This window comes from Sus scrofa, chromosome 10 (genome assembly GCF_054392235.1).
Source record: "Sus scrofa isolate SSC_HxYL_T2T_F1_AM1 chromosome 10, Sscrofa_HxYL_maternal_Yorkshire_Landrace_v2.0, whole genome shotgun sequence".
NCBI classification, from domain to species: Eukaryota; Metazoa; Chordata; class Mammalia; order Artiodactyla; family Suidae; genus Sus; species Sus scrofa.
Window position 1 is genome coordinate 55,758,855 of NC_139392.1, and position 16,551 is coordinate 55,775,405.

The 16,551-nt window shown below is 47.2% G+C and overlaps 1 protein-coding gene across 11 annotated transcripts in view; it reads left to right on the plus strand.

Annotated features, from left to right (window-relative positions):
• Positions 1-16,551, plus strand: part of GOLM1 (golgi membrane protein 1) — a 101,330-nt gene that overhangs the window by 76,712 nt on the left and 8,067 nt on the right. For 4 of the 11 annotated variants that reach the window (XM_084979786.1, XM_021064635.2, XM_021064634.2 and 1 more), the window contains exons 6-9: positions 8,961-9,090; positions 12,738-12,897; positions 13,559-13,828; positions 15,647-15,760. In XM_084979786.1, the coding sequence (XP_084835912.1) occupies positions 8,961-9,090; positions 12,738-12,897; positions 13,559-13,828; positions 15,647-15,760 (674 nt within the window). Of the gene's footprint in view, positions 1-8,960; positions 9,531-10,415; positions 12,898-13,558; positions 13,829-15,646; positions 15,761-16,551 lie in introns of those variants that run through there. The other 7 variants (XM_084979787.1, XM_021064636.2, XM_084979784.1 and 4 more) reach the window with 4 other exon arrangements.

The window sequence follows — 16,551 nt, forward strand, 5'->3', positions numbered from 1 at the left end:
ATAAATGAATCCAACTAGTATCCATGAGGATGCAGGTTCGATTCCTAGCCTTGCTCAGTAGTTAAAGATCTGGTGTTGCGGTGAGCTGTGCTGTAGGTTGCAGACGCGGCTCAGTTCTGGCATTGCTGTGGCTGTGGCATAGCCCTAAAAAAAGGACAAAAAGAAAATTATCATTTTGGATTATTTGTGTCAGTTGGTATGAATTGCCAAATTACCTTTTTTTTTTTTTTTGTCTTTTTGCCATTTCTTGGGCCGTTCCCATGGCATATGGAGGTTCCCAGGCTAGGGGTTGAACCGGAGCCATAGCTGCTGGCCTACGCCAGAGCCACAGCAACGTGGGATCCGAGCCATGTCTGCAACCCACACCACAGCTCACAGCAGTGCCAGATCCTCAACCCACTGAGCAAGGCTAGGGATCGAACCCGCAACCCCATGGTTCCCAGTCGGATTGGTTAACCACTGCACCGTGACAGGAACTCCACCAGATTACCTCCTGAAAGGATTTTAAGCCATCTGGTCAACAGCAGTGTAGGTCACCTCATACCCATTGCCCTTATAAGAATTCTGATGTCCTTCTATTGATATAGATCTTTCTGATCTCTTTAAAAAAATACCATTAAAACAAGGAAGCCATAAAAATGCAAAGGAAGTATCACTAGGTAATATGGATATGGACTCTTACTCACCTAGGCCAGTGGTTCTCAGTGGATGGTGATTTTGCCTCCAGGTGACCTTGGGCGTGTCTCAAGAACATTTTTGGTTGTCACAACTCCAAGGAGCTGTGGATAGAGGCATATTGTGGGCAGAGGCCAGGGATGTGCTAAGTGTCCTGCAAAGCACAGGGCTCCTCCCACAATAAAGATGTATGGCCCCGGGCACCAAAGGCTGAGGGCTCAAGCCTGAGTTAGGCTGGTAATCAGTGGAGAGCATTCAGACCAAAGTGAAATGTTGTCGTCTTAATATTATTCATACTTGAAAGATACCTTATCGCACCTGTTTTCCTTCCTTCCACGAATAGAAATACAATAAGCCATTAACAGCCTCACTTGGTAACTGCTGACCCAGAAGACTTTGACCTCCCTGGAACTGGGCAGGGCTGGGAGGGCAGCTCTGCTCTCGCTTTGGAGCGTTCAGACAGGCAGCGAGCAGAAGGCTCAAACCTGGCGGCCGCGCTGGGCACACTCTTTGTCTCTTAGGGGGTTGATGTAAATTGAAAACTCTGATGGCGTCTGTTTTATTAGTTGGGTCCTAAACCTTGTACCAGATACAGGATGCCTCCTGGGGATGATATTCATAAAATGTTGAAAGCTGGAAAGAGTTTTTCCCATCTTTCTTTGGATTATAGACCCTTTTGGAGAACCCAATACAAGGTATGGAGTCCTTGTCAGCGTATTTATAAATGGACATATGCATGAACTTGTATCATCAAGTTGAGGGACTGCTAAAGCACGCCTGCATGTGCCTCACCAAAACACCCTCTCTAGGAGTTCCCTGGTGGCTCAGCGGGTTAAGGATCCAGTATTGTCACTGCAGTGGCTCTGGTTAAGCAGTGACTCAGGTTCAGTCCCTGGTCTGGGAAATTCTGCATGCTGCTGTCGTGCCCCCCTGCCCCCCGCCTCCCAAATTACCCTCTCTTGTCTAATCCTTTTATAGAGGGCAGTGTGAGAATGAAAAAACCGATGGCAAGGCTAGGTCTCTTGGTGCACAAATTAGTGTTCCTTCTGTAATATCAGAGTCCGCACACTACCCTAGTTCCTACTCCTGCACCCATGCCAGACTCGTGATTACTGTTCAGTCCAAACACCCCGCAGCCCTGCTCCCCAGAGCACTCAGAGTGGGTGTGTCATGTGAACTCACCATCTCATCCCCACGGGGAAATAGCATTTTTCTGGTCTTTTTTTTTTTTTTTTAACCATTTCTTGGGCCGCTCCCGCGGCATATGGGAGGTTCCCAGGCTAGGGGTCGAATTGGAGCTGTAGCCACTGGCCTACGCCAGAGCCACAGCAATGCAGGATCCGAGCCGTGTCTGCAACCTACACCACAGCTCACGGCAATGCCGGATCGTTAATCCACTGAGCAAGGGCAGGGATCGAACCCGCAACCTCATGGTTCCTAGTCGGATTTGTTAACCACTGCACCACAACAGGAACTCCGGGAAATAGCGTTTTTCAAATGCTGGTACTGGTATGTAATAGTAACACAGTCGGCTCTCTGTATTTGTGGATGCGCAACTGTGGTTCTGCACCCACAGACTCGGAGGGCTGACTGTACTTGCCTTTTATATAAGGGACTTGGGTCTCCCTGGATTTTGGTGTCCTTGGGGGTCCTGGAACCAATGACTCACCGTACTGAGGACGGCTGTACTCTGATGATCCTTGATCTGGTGATCAGGTCACACCCTGGGATAGATTCCCGTACTGAGCGCATCCTGTTAATGATACTCTGGCCATCAGTTGCACCAATTAGAATAATCTACATTTTAGCTCTGGTTTGTGCCTGAATGTTTAACCATGTGTGTTTAAGAAAAAGCCAGTCTGAGGACGTCAGGAAGTAATATGATCTGCACAACCAGTGTCTCAGAATTTGAGCTTCTTCCTGAGGTTGTCCCCTTACTGCTGTGGAGCCGGAATGTGGAAAGCTGACCTTCATCTGCAAGGCCCTTTGTACTTGATTTTGGCAGGACTGAGAGCAGGTGGAAACAGTATTTCTCTTTTGTTGATTTATAGCTTTGGGTAACGGGCTGTGCACCTGCTCATTGCCAGTCCTGAGCTTCTAGGGAATTGTTTGATGAGGATGAATTGGAGACATTTTGTTCTTTCAGGATTTCCCTGCCCCTGTTTAGGCTCCTGTGTACTATTCTACCCCCCTGTGACTTTCAGGTCTGTGAGAATTTTATTTCAATGAATTTTTCCACCAGGTTTTCTCTTCTCTTGATCTATAGATAAGCTGTCTAAGATCAAGAGCTCTGTCTTTTGTTATTTCTGTGCCCTTGTGTGTGTGTGTGTGTGTGTGTGTGTGACCCAGTAAGTCTCTTGAACTAAAGAGTTATTATATATGGGTTAAAGGTTGAGTGTCCTTACACTCGGCTCTGAAGTGCCTGCAGCTCCAGAGAGGTGGCCGTGGGGTAGAGAGAGCACTGTCCTCAGGAAGCCTTAGTTTCGCTTCTGGTTTCAGCTTTATCACTTTCTCTATGACTCTGGTAAGTGTCAGTCAGGTCACCTCCTAGCTTCCTTATTTGTTATTTATTATTTGCTTTTTTTCTGGAAATATTTTTAAAATTAAAATTTTTACACAATTTTTAAAGGTTCCTTTCCACTTAACAATTATTACAAAACATCGGCTCTTTTCGCCATGTTGTACAATACATCCTTGAGCCTGTCTTACACCCAAAAAGTTTGTACCTCCCACTCCCCCTTGTCCCCCTCATCCTTCCCACTGGTACTGCTGGTTTGTTTACATCTGAGAGTCTCCTTCTTTTTTGTTATATTCATTGGTTTGTTGTATTTTTTCGTTTCATGTTTATGTAATGTCATACATTTGTCTTTGTCTGATTTATTTTACTTAGCATAATGCCCTCCAATCCATGTTGCTATAAAGGGCATTATTTCATTCTTTTCATGGCTGAATAGTATTCCATTGTATATACCACATCTTCTTTATCCATTCCTCTCTTGACGGACACTCATCCATCAGGTTGCTTCCATATCTTGGCATTGTAAATAATGCTGCCGTAAACATTGGGGTGCCTATAATTTTTGAATTAGCGTTTTTGGCATTTTTTGGATATGTACCCAGGAGTGGAGTTGCTGGGTCATATGATGCTTCTATTTTTAGGTTTTTTGAGAAAATTCCATACTGTTTTCCCATTGGCTACACCAGTCTGTATTCCCACTAACAGTGTATGAGGGTTCCCTTTTTTCCATATCCTCACCATCACTTGTTATTTCTAACTTCCTTATTTGTATAAGTGGGTAGTTTTCTCAATTACTTTATAGTCCTGACACTTGAAATACCCATAAAATAAATTCCAGGCAGGAAGCTGAAGCAGTGTCTCAAAACACCTCATTGCGAGCTCAGGCTGCATCACATTGTACATCCCAACAGTAACTCTGACAGCAATTGGCTGTCCTTCAGTTCAATTTTTATTTTCTATTTTATTTTATCTTTTGTCTTTGCCATTTCTTGGGCCGCTCCCGTGGCATATGGGAGGTTCCCAGGCTAGGGGTTGAATTGGAGCTATAGCCGCCGGCCTACGCCAGAGCCACAGCAACACAGGATCCGAGCCGCGTCTGTGACCTACACCACAGCTCACGGCAACGCCAGATCCTTAACCCACTGAGCAAGGCCAGGGATTGAACCCGCAACCTCACGGCTCCTAGTCGGATTCGTTAACCACTGAGCCACGACGGGAACTCCATTTTTTTTTTTTTTTTTTTTGGGGGGGGTCATGCCTATGGCATTTGTAAGTTCTTGGGCCAGGATTGAAGCTGTGCCACAGCAGGGACCTAAGCCACAGTAGTGACCAATTTTTATTTTTTAAAAAATAAATTAAAAATTTTTGAACAGTGTCAGATATATGGACTTCTGGCAGAGAGAGTACAGAGCCTCCCTGTAGACCCAACACCACTTTTCCTCTTGTTGACACTTTATGTTCTATGTATTTGTCACAATTAGATACAATATTAGATATGTATAGCTACTTATTAGATACATATAGCTACTTACCAGCAGACGTTCATACTTGATTCACAAGTTCTCAGTTTTTCCCTAATGCCCTTTTTCTATTCCAGGTATATGTTTATTCATTATGTTCCTTAGGTGCTTCTTGGCTGTGACAGTTTCTCAGGCTTTACTCATGTCTTATGATCTTGCTAGTTTTGAGCAGTATCCCAGTCAGGTATTTTGTAGAACATCCATCACTCGGGATTCATCTGATGTTTTGCTCATGGTGTAAGTGGAGCAACACATTATGGGGGAGGAAGGCCACAGAGGTATGGGGCCATCAGTGTGCCTTCACGTCACGGGTGCTTACTCTCAATGTGACTTATCACTGTTGAGCACCTGACAGAGGTGATGTTTGTCAGGTTTCTTCACTATCAAGTTACTCTGTTTCCTTTCTCCCCCCTGAGCTGTAATATTTGGAAGAAATTCACTATGTTTAGGCTGCACTCAAAGATTAGGGACTTAGGCGTCACATCCCTAAGGGCAGTGTCTATATAAATAGGAATTTTCCTGCACAGAGATTTGACTCTTCTTATCTAATTATATATATTAGTGTGGACTCATGGGTATTTATTTTATATTTTGGGTTATAACCCAGTACTATTTTATTGTATTTTTTTTCCTCCAACTTTTTCAGCTTTGACCATTAGGAACTCTCACTTGATTTCTTTATCAAATGGGACATATCCCTGGTAGTGTGGGTTTGCACCCCCTTCCTTTTTTTAAATCACTTTTTTACACTCTGGCGTCAAAAAATGCTCCAGGCTCATTTTTAAATATTTCTTGTCCCTGTCCTAGAACCAACTAGTCAACCATTTCTCCAAGGAGTTCTTGTTGTTTTTATCGGAGAATGGTATTAGAAACCAAGGAGTTCCTGTCATGGCGCAGCGGAAACGAATCCGGCTAGGAACCAAGAGGTTGCAGGTTTGATTCCTGGCCTCGCTCAGTGGGTTAAGGATCTGGCATTGCTGTGAGCTGTGGTGTAGGGAGCAGATTTGGCTTGGATCTGGTGTGGCTGTGGCTGTGGTGTAGGTGGGTAGTCGTAGCTCTGATTCGACCCCTAGCCTGGGAACCTTCATATGCTGTGAGTGCAGCCCTAAAAAAAAGAAAAAGAAAAGAAACCAGCATCTCAGAGTTCCATTGTGCTGCAGTGGTTTAGGGATCTGGTGTCATCACTGCAGTGGCATGGGTCACTCTTGTGGCTTGGGTTCAGTCCTTGGCCTGGGAACTTCCATAGTGCATGGATGTGGCCAAAAGAAAAAAAAAAGAAACCAAGACCAAGATCTGGGTATTAGCTGTGCCTGTTGATACTAGGGTGTCATTGCTACTAGGCCTTCTCAGACGTCAGAGCAGAGATATATGATTGGGTGCTCGATATTGATAAATAATACCCATCTGTATCTAAATTAAACATGAATTCATTCTGCTGTCTCCACCTCTAATCTCCTGAAATTAACAGAAGAGTATGTAATGGGTTATGTTCTCAGCCTGAGACTCTATTTAATTATTTTTATCACAGTGTTTTGTGACTCAAGACATTTTTGAAACTGCCTGTGGCAAAGACCGGTCAGTACTTATCCAAAGCCATTCATCTTTTTTCTCCAGAAAAAATACTACATTTCTAATCCTTCCTTGCAGTTAGGTATGGCCAGATGACTAAGTTCTGGCCAGTGCGGGGAGGAAACTGTGGGGCGGGGTGTAGAGAAAGTCTTCTGAAAATAAACACAGTCCAATGCTTGTCCCTTTCCTTTAGCTCCCCTCCTCCTTCCTTCCTGCTGCCTGGGCTTCACACAAGATGGCTGGAGCAGCAGCAGCCACCCTAGATCATGAGATAATCTTGGGGCTAGAAGCCAATGCTAAGATATTGAAACAGAAAGAGAAGCTTGGATTTTTTTTTTTTTTTTTTTTTTTTAATGGCTGCACCTCCAGCGTATGTAAGTTCCTGGGCCAGGCGTCAATTTGGAGCTGCAGCTGCCAGCCACAGCAGTGGATCCTTACCTATTGAGTGAGGCAAGGGATTGAACCTGTGTCCTGCTGGACCCATGGTGATTGGGTCCATGACCTGCTGAGCTACAACAAGAACTCTGAGAAGCCTGGACTTTTGATGTCTCAGAGCTGCCAAACTAGCCCTGGATTATTTACATCCAGACTTCTTTTATGTAAGGAAAAAAATAAACTGCTCTCTTTTGGCTTGTTTCACCTACAGCCACACCCAATGCTAACTTTGACACTTTTTGAAAGTGCCTTTAAATACTGTTTCTTTTTCTTTCCTCTTTTTTTTTTCCCCTTAGGTCTTTTGTCTTTTGAGGGCCGCACCCTAGGCATATGGAGGTTCCCAGGCTAGGGGTCGAATCAGAGCTACAGCTGCTGGCCTACACCACAGCCACAGCAACACAGGATCCTTAACCCACTGAGCGAGGCCAGGGTTCGAACCCTCAACCTCATGGTTACTAGTCGGATTCATTTCTGTTGTGCCACAACAGGAACGCCTAAATACCGTTTATTAAACTAGATCGTTTTTTATCAGTGCTTGTCTACTATCATCAAAAAAGGCTTCTTAGGCAAGGCCACTTAGAATTGAGTCCTACACGATAAGGAATAGAGAAGGGAGATTAGGACACGTGAAGAAAGGAAGAGACCTTGGGGAGGCCAGAGTGATCTGGGCAGGGCAGACAGTACAGGATGATCCCCAACGGGAGCAAGTTATGTGGAGGGTGGGTGTGAAGGGGACTAGTCATGTGGGGCTTGCTGGGAAAATCTGTTTCACAGACTCTGATGACATGAATGTAGGGTGTTTTCTTATAGTCACATGGGTCCATGAAGCTATGCCCCGCCCCCAGCTCCTTTCTGTATTCTGATTGGGTAACGTCTTTCTTTTATTCTGCCTTCCAGTTCATTGATTCTTTCTTCCTCTGAGTTTGTAGATTTTGGTAATGGCATTAAATTTCCAGTTGCTGCAGCTTCATATCTACTCTTTCTTTGCTCAGATTTTTTCTTTCTTTTCTGAGAGTAGTTTTTTGTTTGTTTCAAGCATGTTTTGGAGTTCCCTTTGTGGCGCATTGGAAACGAATCTGACTAGGAACCATGAGGTTGCAGGTTCAATCCCTGGCCTCACTCAGTGGGTTAAGGATCCGGCGTTGCTGTGAGCTGTGGTGTAGGTCGCAGACACGGCTCAGATCTTGCGTTGCTGTGGCTGTGGTGTAGGCTGACAGCTGCAGCTCCAATTTGACCCCTAGCCTGGGAACTCATATGCCTCGGGTGTGGCCCTAAAAAAGCAGGGGAAAAAAAAAAACACATGTTTTAATTACTCATTGAAACATTTTTGTGGTGGCTGCTTTAAAATCTTGTCAGATAAGTTTAACTTCTCTGTCAGGTTGGTTTGGTATCTGTTGTCTCTTTTCAATCAATTTGAGATCTTCCTGTTTTTTTTTTTTTTTTTGTCTTTTTCTGTGACCTACACCACAGCTCATGGGAACTGTGGTCCTCAACCCACTGAGTGAGGTCAGGAATTGAACTCGAGTCCTCATGGATCCTAGTCAGATTTGTTTCTGCTGAGCCACAACAGGAACTCCCATCTTCCTGTTTCTTGACTTTGCTTGATCTTTGAAGCCTCTGGTGGTGGTGGTGAAAGCCCTGGCTCATTGGATGCCACCATGTGGGGAGAGAAAGGGGAACCCCCTAGGGTCAGGCAGGGATAGAGACGCAGCTTCCCACATACTCTCCAGTGACACCACCTGGTTGTTCTAGGTCCTGAGGTTCTTAGCCAGTCAGCCTTCTACTCTTCACCTTTCAGAGTCATCATCTTTTTTTTTTTTTTTTTTTTTCCGTCTTTTGAGGGCTGCATCTGTGGCACATGGAGGTTGTGGGGTCGAATCGGCGCTACAGCGGCTGGCCTATGCCACAGCCACACCAGATCTGAGTTGGCCTACACCACAGGTCACGGCAACACTGGATCCTTAACCCCCCGAGTGGGGCCCGGGATGGAACCTGTGTCCTCACAGACACTGTGTTGTGTCCTCAACCTGCTGAGCCACAATGGGAACTCCTTTCTTGTCATGTCATAACTAGAACCACCCTTGCTGCCGTGCCTCAGTGTCCTCTTCAGAGGAAGTGCGGGAAGCAGGAACGAGACCAGCCTCTTCCAGGAGTGGATTCTGCAGTCCCAGCAGGGACAGTCTGCCTGTGTGGACACATCTCCACATCATCGTGCTTTCTTGTCCTTTCTTTCATGTTCAAAGGAACCAGTGCATCAGTCAGATGAAGGAGGTGAAGGAGCAGTGTGAAGAACGCATAGAAGAAGTCACCAAAAAGGGGAACGAAGCTGCAGCTTCCAGGGACCTGAGTGAACAGAAGGACCCAAGTCAGCAGGTAACCCTGGGTTTTTCCCCCAAGGAGCTCCCAAAGGTCTTCCTCTCCTCTCCTCGGGCATTTTGTCCCTATCTGCCACCTGGTTTGCTCTTGTTCCCTGAGACACAACAGCCTGGTCCCTGGATGAGGGGACTCTGACCACGTCTGCTGGCCTCCAGACGCGGCCCTGTGCTCGCGGCTTTAAGGGGATTGCTTCATTTAAAGCTCACAGCCACTGTGGGTGAGAATTGTGACTGCTTTCCTGTTTGGAGGGCTCTGAGCCCCACGGAGATGGTTAAATACTGTCCCAAGTTCACAGCACCTAGACAGTGATGGAGCTGATCAGAGCCTGTGCTGTCAGGCTGCTTCTTGGTCCACACAGCCCGTGAAAGTGCTGCATGGACCCTTCTGGGGAATCTTTATTTTTTTGTCTTTTTGCTTTTTCTAGGGCCACTCCTGTAGCATATGGAAGATCCCAGGCTAGGGGTCGAATCGGAGCTGTAGCCGCCGGCCTTCGCCAGAGCCACAGCAATGCGGGATCCGAGCCACGTCTGTGACCCACACCACAGCTCACGGCAATGCCGGATCCTTAACCCACTGAGCGAGGCCAGGGATCGAACCCACAACCTCATGGTTCCTAGTCGGATTCGTTTCCACTGCGCCACAATGGGAATTCCTGTTATTTTCATTTTCAAACTGTTTATTGCTTGTGCATAAAAATACAGTTCATTTTTTATATTAATTTTGTGTCTTACAACTTTAATGAACTTATTTGAATGGGTTTTTTTGTGATTCTTTAGGATTTTCTGTATACAGGATTATGTCATCTAAAAATAAGAGATACTTTTGCATCTTTTCCAATTCGGATGCATTTTAATTCTTTCTATTGCTTATTAAATAGCTCTGGCTAAAACCTGCAGTATAATGTCCAATGGAAGTGGTGACAAAACAAAACAAAAAAAGTAGTTCCCATCCTGGTTCAGTGGAAATGAATCTGACTAGCATCCATGAGGACACAGGTTTGATCCCTGGCCCTGCTCAGTGGGTTAGGGATCCAGCACCACTGTGAGCTGTGGTGTAGGTTGCAGACATGGCTCGGATCCCGTGTTGCTGTGGCTGTGGTGCAGGCCTGCAGCTGTAGCTCAAATTTGACCCCAAGCCTGGGAACCTCCATATGCCCCATGTGTGGCCCTAAAAAGACCAAAAAAAAAAAAAAAAAAAAAGACAAAACCAAAAAGTGAGAGTAGCTATCCTTGTCCTTGATCACAGGGGAAAGTCCTAAATCTTTCACAGTTACGTTTGATGTTAGCTGTGCAGGCATACCTCATTTTAGTGTGCTTCTTGGATTTTTTTTTTTTTTTTTTTTTTGAACACGTTGAAGGCTTGTGGCAGCCCTATGCTGAGGAAGTGTATTGGCTCCATTTTTCCAACAGCGTTTGCTCGTGTCATGTCTCTGTGTCACATTTTGGCAATTCTTTTTTTTTTAATTTTTAAATTTATTTCCTTTTTAGGGCTGTATTTGCAGCATGTGGAAGTTCCCAGGCTAGGGTTCGAATTGGAGCTCTAGCCACCAGCCTACACCAGAGCCACAGCAACACGGGATCCTAGCCGTGTCTGCGACCTACACCACAGCTCATGGCAACGCCAGATCCTTAACCCACTGAGCAAGGCCAGGGATCAAACCTGCAACCTCATGGTTCCTAGTCGGATTCGTTAACCACTGCGCCACAACGGGAACTCCAAAAACACCAGTTTTATGTGCACTAGGAATTCAAACAATTTGTGCGACTTGCTTTATGCAGTATTCATTTTATCGGGATGGTTTGGAACTAAACCTGCAATGTTGTTAAGGTATGCCGATATATTTTTCTTTTTCTTTTTTTTTTTTTTTTTTTTTTTTAGGGCCGCACCCGCAGCATATGGAATTCCTAGGCTAGGGGTCAAATCAGAGCTGCAGCTGCCAGCTTACACCACACTCATGGCAATACCACGGATCCAAGCCACATCTGTGGTCTATGCCACAGCTCACAGCAGTTCTGGATTCTTAACTCACTGAGTGAGGCCAGGTCTCAAACCTGCATCCTCATGGATACTAGTTGGGTTTGTTTTTGCTGAACCACAAGGGGAAGTCCTTCGGCGGGGAATTTTAAATTATGACTTCAATCTCTTGTTATACAAGTTTTCTCAGATTTTCTACTTCTTGAATCAGTTTTGTCTTCCTGGGAACTTGTCTGTTTCAGCTAAGTTATCAAACTTGTTGGCAAACAGTTGTCAGTATTTGCTTGTAATAAGACTTGTTTATGTAAGATTGGTAGTGTTATCCCCTTTCATGTTTTTATTTCAGTAATTTCAGTCTTTTTTTTTTTTTTTTTTTTTTTGTCTTTTTGCTGTTTCTTTGGGCCGCTCCCGCGGCATATGGAGGTTCCCAGCCTAGGGGTCAAATTGGAGCTGTAGCCCCTGGCCTATGCCAGAGCCATAGCAACGCAGGATCTGAGCCGCGTCTGCAACCTACACCACAGCTCAGGGCAATGCCAGATCGTTAACCCACTGAGCAAGGGCAGGGACTGAACCCGCAACCTCATGATTCCTAGTCAGATTCATTAACCACTGCACCACGACAGGAACTCCAATTTCAGTCTTTTTATTCTCAGTTAATCTAGCTAAAGCTTTGTCAGTTTTGTTGAGCTTTTAAAGAACTAACTTCCGGTTTCATTGATTTTCTTTATTGGTTTTCTCTTCCATTTGTCATCCATTCCTGCTCTAATCTAGAGTATGTCTTTCCTGGCTTTAGGTTTAGTATGCTTTTCATTTTCAAGTATCTTGAAGTGGAAGATTAGGTTGTTGTCCAGAGATCAGTCTCTTTTCTTGATAATAGGGCTGTGAATTTCCCTCTGAGTACTGCTTTAGCTGCCTTCCGTAAGTTTGGTGTATGGTGTTTTCATTTTAATTTTTGCTTTTTTTTTTTTTTCAGGGCTGCACATGTGGCATATGGAAGTTCCCAGGCTAGGGATACCATAGCTACGCCATAGCTATAGCAACACCAGATCCAAGCTGCATCTGTGACCTGCAGCACAGCTCACGGCAACGCTGGATCTTTAATCCACTGAGCAGGGCCAGTGATCAGACCTGCATTCTCATGGATACTAGTTGGGTTCATTACCACTGAGCCACAACGGGAACTCCCAGGTTAATCCCAAGGTATTTTTCTAATGTTCCTTGTGATTTCTTCGGCCCGTTCGTTATTTAGGAGCATGGTGTGTAATATCCACATATTTGTAAATTTCTCCAATTTCATTTTGTTACTGATGTATAATTTCATTCCATTATGACACTGTATGATAACAGTCTATGTGCCCTTAACAAGAGTGTGTGTTTTGCTCTTGTTGGGCTGGCTGCTCTGTAGAGGTGGTTTGGGTGGTTTGTCCTCTTGTTCAAGTCTTCTTTTTCCTTGTTGATCTTCTGGCTGCTTGTTAATATGGGTGATCTGGACTTTAGATTGTCTGCTTTATGCCAGCTGGTCAGGGATGATGGGGGCAGAGCCAGGCATTGCTCAGGGTCTTGGTGCTCTTGTTTGCCAGAAGGACAGAGTGGTCCATTGCATTGCTCAGGGTCATGGGAGGTTTCTGGTCACAAAGACCCTGCCCTGGGCGCCTGTGCTTCTGTTTCAGCTCCCAGCTCCCAACCAGCCCCAGCCCAGACCGCAGGAAGCAGACCTACCCCAGGCAGGGGTGTCCCAAGCGAGAGGACGTGCGCCCGGCAACGGTGAGCCCCGGACGCCAGCGCCCAGTGCTGAGGCGGTTTTGGATTTGAAGAGACAAGGTGAGAAAGGTGAGTGAGGCTTGGCCGTGACTCATTTCAGCCCCCATCAGGGCCCTGTGGCCACACAACCATAGCAGCAGATCATGTCCTTCGTTCCGTATAGACACACAGGGCAGAGTTGCTGCTGGCGGCTGACTGTGAGCTCAGTAATGGGCGGGAGGGGGGCAGGTGAATGTCTTTCTGGGCATCTGAACTTGGGCCTTGGGGCCCTTCCCCTGCCTTACTGCTGTCTCACGCTTGTTATTTGGCAGCTCTGTACATGGAGGTCTGGCTTTGGCTTTGCTCAGGATGCTGGTGGGTCTGTGGGATGCAGGGAAGTGGCTGAGTCCTGAGCAGCTGGCCCTGGCTCCCGGCGCTTATCTCAGTCAGATGGGATCATCCAACAGCCTCAGTGGCTCAGCCTCCTCTGCTTGTAGCTGGTTGCTGTTATTGAGATAACTTAGTTTGGCCTTTTTTTCTAAATCATTCCCTCTTCCTCGTGCTTCTGAAGATGAGCTGCAGGCATAGAGAAGCTGGGAGTCTGCTGAGGTCACGAAGTAAATTATCCAGTCACGCCATCCGTCCACTGCCCTTGGGAAGGCTCTGGGGATTGAGGGGTACGAGGGCTTCTGGGTGGTTTTACTTAAATTAATTGCTCGTGAGGTGGCTGCTAACTCTCTTCTGTGCACAGAGGAAACCAAGGAGATTCAGGTTGCCAGCGAGGAGGAGGAGGCGGCGGCAGCGCAGAGGGATGCCCTGGGGCAGCCGCAGGATCCAGGCCAAGAGCAGGCCGGGGCCGAGGCCAGAGACGTGGGTGGAGAACCCGGAGAAGTTGGCCGGACCCCGCAGGCACCGGCTGCCCCATTGGCAAGCCAGGAAGACCAGGACCTGGAGGGCCCCGAGCGGGACCAGTTGGTCATCGTCGACAGGAAGGAGGAGGGGCAGGAAGCCGACGAGGAAGGTGGGTGAGCGGCTCCCCGGCTGCCCGCTGCCCCCTGTCCACCGGGCACCGGCCTTCTCAGACTCCTTCCTGACACAGGACAGGCAGCTGTGCCCTTGACCACACAGCAGCTCACAGTTTGGTGCTTCATTTTGTTTGGTCTCCGTTATCAAGCCGGAGGCAGGACTGCGGAGCCCTGCACGCCCAGCCCTTGGACTTTGAGAAATAACGTTCCCAGGAGCTGAAGGTGCTCCAGCTGGAGGTGGGGGCTGGGCATCAAGTACCCATGCCCCATCTTGGGCCTATACTCCTCCCGCAGTGTCGCCTGGTGAACCGAAGTAGAAAGGGTGGGTGGAAGGATTAGACAGGCGGCGTCTCCTGCTTGTTGGAGCGTTTGCAGAGAAGTGATGTGGAAGTCCCACCTTCCTGGTTTGGTTGGTTGACTTTTTCTCTTTGTTCAAGAAAAGTGTGGGAAACTGAGATTGGCAGAATATCCTGGGATATTAAAATGGGGAAAACTTCAGTCCTGGCCAAGCCAGTTTAGACAGAAGACACCTGTGTTCTGGGCCTGATCGAGTAGCCAAAGTGAGGAGTGTCCTTATTTGCTAAAGTTTGCTTAATTCCATTTATTTATTTATGTATTTATTTTTTTTGTCTTTTGTCTTTTTTGTTGTTGTTGTTGTTGCTATTTCTTGGGCCGCTCCCGCGGCACATGCAGGTTCCCAGGCTAGGGGTTGAATTGGAGCTGTAGCCCCCGGCCTACGCCAGAGCCACAGCAACGCGGGATCCGAGCCGAGTCTGCAACCTACACCACAGCTCACAGCAATGCCGGATCGTTAACCCACTGGGCAAGGGCAGGGATCGAACCCGCAACCTCATGGTTCCTAGTCGGATTCGTTAACCACTGCGCCACGACGGGAACTTCCCCATTTATTTATTTTTAATGATTTTATTTTATTTTTTTAGCTTTTTAGGGCTGCACCTGAGACATATGGAAGTTCCTATGCTAGGGGTCTAATTGGAGTTATAGCCACTGGCCTACGCCACAGCCACAGCAACACAGGATCCGAATAGCATCTGCAACCTACACCACAGCTCATGGCAACGCTGGATCCTTAACCCACTGAGCAAGGCCAGGGATCAAACCCACAACCTCATGGACACTAGTCAGCTTCATTAACCACTGAGCCACGGTTGAAAGTCGGATGCTTTTCTAAACAAAGGATTTTGTTTACCTACCTGTAAAGAGATATAAAATGTTGACAACAAATCCCATGGTCATGTTTCTCGAGAGCATTCTGTCCTGATTTTCTTTGCTGGTTGCCGTTTTCTCCACAGATGAATGTGGTAGTGAGTGATCCATCCTGTGTGTGCGATGGAAAATTTCATCCTTTGGCTCACGATCGGTACTCCATGTCCTTGTCTCAGAGCCGCAAGCTATTCTACAGAGACATCTATTAACCAGACACCGATTGTTTGCAAAACACAGTGCCTTTAACCTTGAGGTGCCTGGTTGACTGTTCCTTTAAAAACCTAGGAGCTTGTGGTCTGAGTAGCTAGGTACCCTATTTCCCTCTTGGAAGAGAGCCCTTTATTTCGGGCCAGCTTTGATGTAGCTTCAGTGTCGGAGGGGGGGCATGTATATGCAGAGAACCCCTCCCCGTTATCCGCCCTGGAACCAAGTGCCCGAGTCGGTGTCGTTTCCGGAGAGGAAGTGAAAAGGGCTGATGGTTAAACCAGGGTTGGGGTAACCTTCGTCCCTGGGCTCAGGTGTTCCCGTGGCATCGAGAGAGAAATGATGTAGCTTTTATTGTCTGGCTCTGTGTTCTGACTTTACAGGGAGAGACCCGCAGAAACTGGGAACAGATGAGGACTACAACGTGGATGAAAACGAGGCAGAATCGGAAAGAGACAAGCAGGCCGCCCTGGCGGGGAACGACAGAAACGGCAATGGTAATTTCCGGCCACCTTGGTGGTGGGGGTCCCCTTTTGTTTCTGCTTTGCGGTCCCTCACTTTTGGGATGCTTCTATACCAAAACCCAGTAGTCACGGTGGAAATAACCCATTGTCTGAAGACTTCTTCAGATGTTGGGGCAGTGGAGGGAGGCCAGGGGTCGAGAAGGCCACGCCGAAGACCTTTTGGGAAGTCCGCGGATGTGATGGGGGGCTCCGGCCCTCCAGAGTCGGTGAGGATTTGTCTTCAGTGACATTTAGGGATTCCCCAACAAGATGCAGGTCGCTGCTCCATCACTGCCTGGTGCCAGCCCCGCTACAGGCGCAGAGCTTCCAGGACACTTTATTTTTCGCTTTTTGGGCCATACTCGCAGCACGTGGAGGTTCCCGGGCTAGGGGTCCAATTGGAGCTGCACTTCTGGCCTACGGCACAGCCCCAGCAACGCCAGATCCAAGCCGCATTTTCGACCTGCTCCACAGCTCAGGGCAACGCTGGATCCCCGACCCACTGAGCGAGGCCAGGGATGGAACCCGCATCCTCATGGATACCAGTCGGATTCGTTTCCACTGCTCCTCAACGGGAACTCCCAGGACACTTTTTATAGTAGTGCTTTGTATTATTACTTTGAATTTTTGAAGAGTCAGCCAGTGGGGCGATCAGATTCTGGTTTTGTCAGCTCCCTGTAGTTGGATTCAGGTTGTACATGTTACAGCTGCAGTTGTGATCTGCTAGCTTCACACCAGGAGGCACAGAATGGCAGGTTGATCTTTGGTTGAGGTGGGGCCCACCG